This window comes from Primulina tabacum, chromosome 16, assembly GCF_025594145.1.
Source record: "Primulina tabacum isolate GXHZ01 chromosome 16, ASM2559414v2, whole genome shotgun sequence".
Taxonomy (NCBI): domain Eukaryota; kingdom Viridiplantae; phylum Streptophyta; class Magnoliopsida; order Lamiales; family Gesneriaceae; genus Primulina; species Primulina tabacum.
Genome location: NC_134565.1, coordinates 513,387 through 515,632, shown reverse-complemented (window position 1 = coordinate 515,632; position 2,246 = coordinate 513,387). Strand labels below are relative to the sequence as shown.

At 41.8% G+C, this 2,246-nt stretch overlaps 1 protein-coding gene across 1 annotated transcript; it reads left to right on the top strand.

Moving 5' to 3' along the window:
- The first annotated feature begins 460 nt into the window (after positions 1–460).
- Positions 461–1,323, top strand: LOC142529384 (uncharacterized). Its single transcript, XM_075634914.1, has 2 exons — positions 461–619; positions 778–1,323. The coding sequence occupies exons 1-2, from the start codon at positions 461–463 to the stop codon at positions 1,321–1,323; spliced, it is 705 nt and encodes a 234-aa protein (XP_075491029.1).
- The last annotated feature ends 923 nt before the right edge of the window (positions 1,324–2,246 follow it).

Here is a 2,246-nt window from a genome sequence, read left to right as displayed (position 1 = left end):
TGCTTGAGCATATGACTATCCGTCTGAAAGGTCAGGAGTAAAGAGGGCAGCTGGAGTTTATGCTGTGGATCCTATTACATCACTCACTACACAAGTATTAGCATTGACTACGCAGATAGAAGCTACGAATAAGTGAGCACATCAAAAACTGAGGGACCACCGGTTATTGTTGAAGAATCACATTGTCCTGAAGAAGTTCAATACATCAACAACAAGCATTTTGGAGGCTATGGAAGATATCGAGGTAACCCTCCCCCTAATACTTATCATCCTGGTTTAAGAAATCACAAGAATTTTTCTTATTCAAATAATAAGAAGTGTGTTAAATCCTCCACCGGGGTTCAATGCATCAAACGAGGAAGGGAATCAATCATTTGAGGATTTAGTTGGTACATTTTTTGCTGAATCTGGTAAGAGTATGACTAGAACTGAGTCTAGGCTTGAAAACCTAGAGACACACATGGCGAATATTGGTGTTTCCTTGAAATTCCTTGAGTCGCAAGTGGAGCAGATAACGAAGCAACTCACGTCTCAACCATTAGGCACAGTACCAAAGGCTACAGACCCAAATATGAGAGAAGTGAATGCCGTGTTCATACAACATGATGAGATTTGTATGGTAGACAGAGAAGAGAAAAAAGTTGATCCCACACCCATCTGGGAAGATAAGCCACCACCAAGCAAATGAATCCAAGGTAGAAAGGTAAGAGTTATGATTTAGATCAGTGCATTGATATTTCTTTACTTCCCTACCCCTATAGATTTATACAATTGAAGGCTGAGTTTCAAAAGAAAAAAGATCTTGAAGATCTCAAGAACCTACACACTAACATTCAGTCTGCAGATCAGGAGAAAGTGACACTTACTGAAGGAGAAAATAAGGGGATACAAAGAAAACTTCCACAGAAGCTGCAAGATCCCGGGGAATTCGTTGTACCGTGTGCAATAGGAGGTCAAATGATGGAAAAAGCTATTTGTGATTCAAGAGCGAGCGTGAATGTAATGCCAAGTTCTCTATACGAGAAACTTGGACTGAGCTGGATAAAGCCCACAAAACTAATCTTGCAGCTGTCAGATAAATCGGTCAAGGTACCATTGGGTTTTTTGGAAGATGTTGAAGTTCAGATCGACAAACTGAGGCTTCCAGCAGATTTCGTAGTGCTTGACATGGAGAACAGTCAGAATATTCATGTCATTCTAGGACGACCATTCTTGGCTACTGTTGGAGCCGTCATTGACGTGAAACGAGGAAAGTTGACCATGGAGGTCGAAGGTCAGAGGGTGGAGATTAAGGCATCCAAGAGACCACACGACCCACCTTGAATAGAGCTGTTGAAAGTCAGGCTGACGACGTCAAACCAAGCGCTTATTGGGAGGCAACCCAATTAGTATCTTTTAATGCTTTCGATATTTTTTATTTTTAGTAGTTTAATTGTTTGTGTTTTTATGTTATTGAACTCTGCATGTGAAGATTAGACATTGATACATGTGTTATTATGTAGGTAAGGTAGAAAAACGGGGTGGAAATGAGATAAATTGTCTTAATCTCGGAAGCACAAGCGCCTAGGCGCTATACAATCCGTGCCGCAACGCCCAATTAACTGAGGACCAAGCGCCTAGGCGCTTAAAATTGTTCGCCGCAGTGCTCAAATGCCGAAGAGTTGGCGCCACAACGCTAACCATCAAGCGGTACGGTGCTCAGCTACCGAAGAGTAAGCGTCACAGCGCTACTTATCAAGCTCCGCGGCGCTAGTTCGTATCATAAAAAAAAGGCATGCGATTTGATTTTCCCTCAAACCTAACACAAGCGCCGCGACTTCCCCTCCTTCTCCACCGACAGAAATCACCCATCACCACAAATTCCTCCTTTGAACCACCACCATACACAACACAAATCACTCCCAAGTCGAATCCATCTTCACATCTCACTTCTTAGGTCTCCTGTTGCGTATAGATTTCATCAAGAGTTTAAAAAACGACTCGACCCAGAGCTGATTGCAAGTAAATTTCGGTCCTATCACAAGGTACTCATCTTTTGTATCGTGATTCTCGATTTTCGTGTTTTGGATTTGATTGAATAGGATTCTTGAGCTATGCACACAAGATGTTCGATAAATTTCCTGAGTGAGCTTGTTATTGAAGATTGTTGGATTGGAGTATTGCTTGTTGTAGATGAAGTAGTGATTGAAAGATTGTGCTGATATTGTTGGTACTACATTGTTGGAAATCATTGTGTGAGGCGTTGT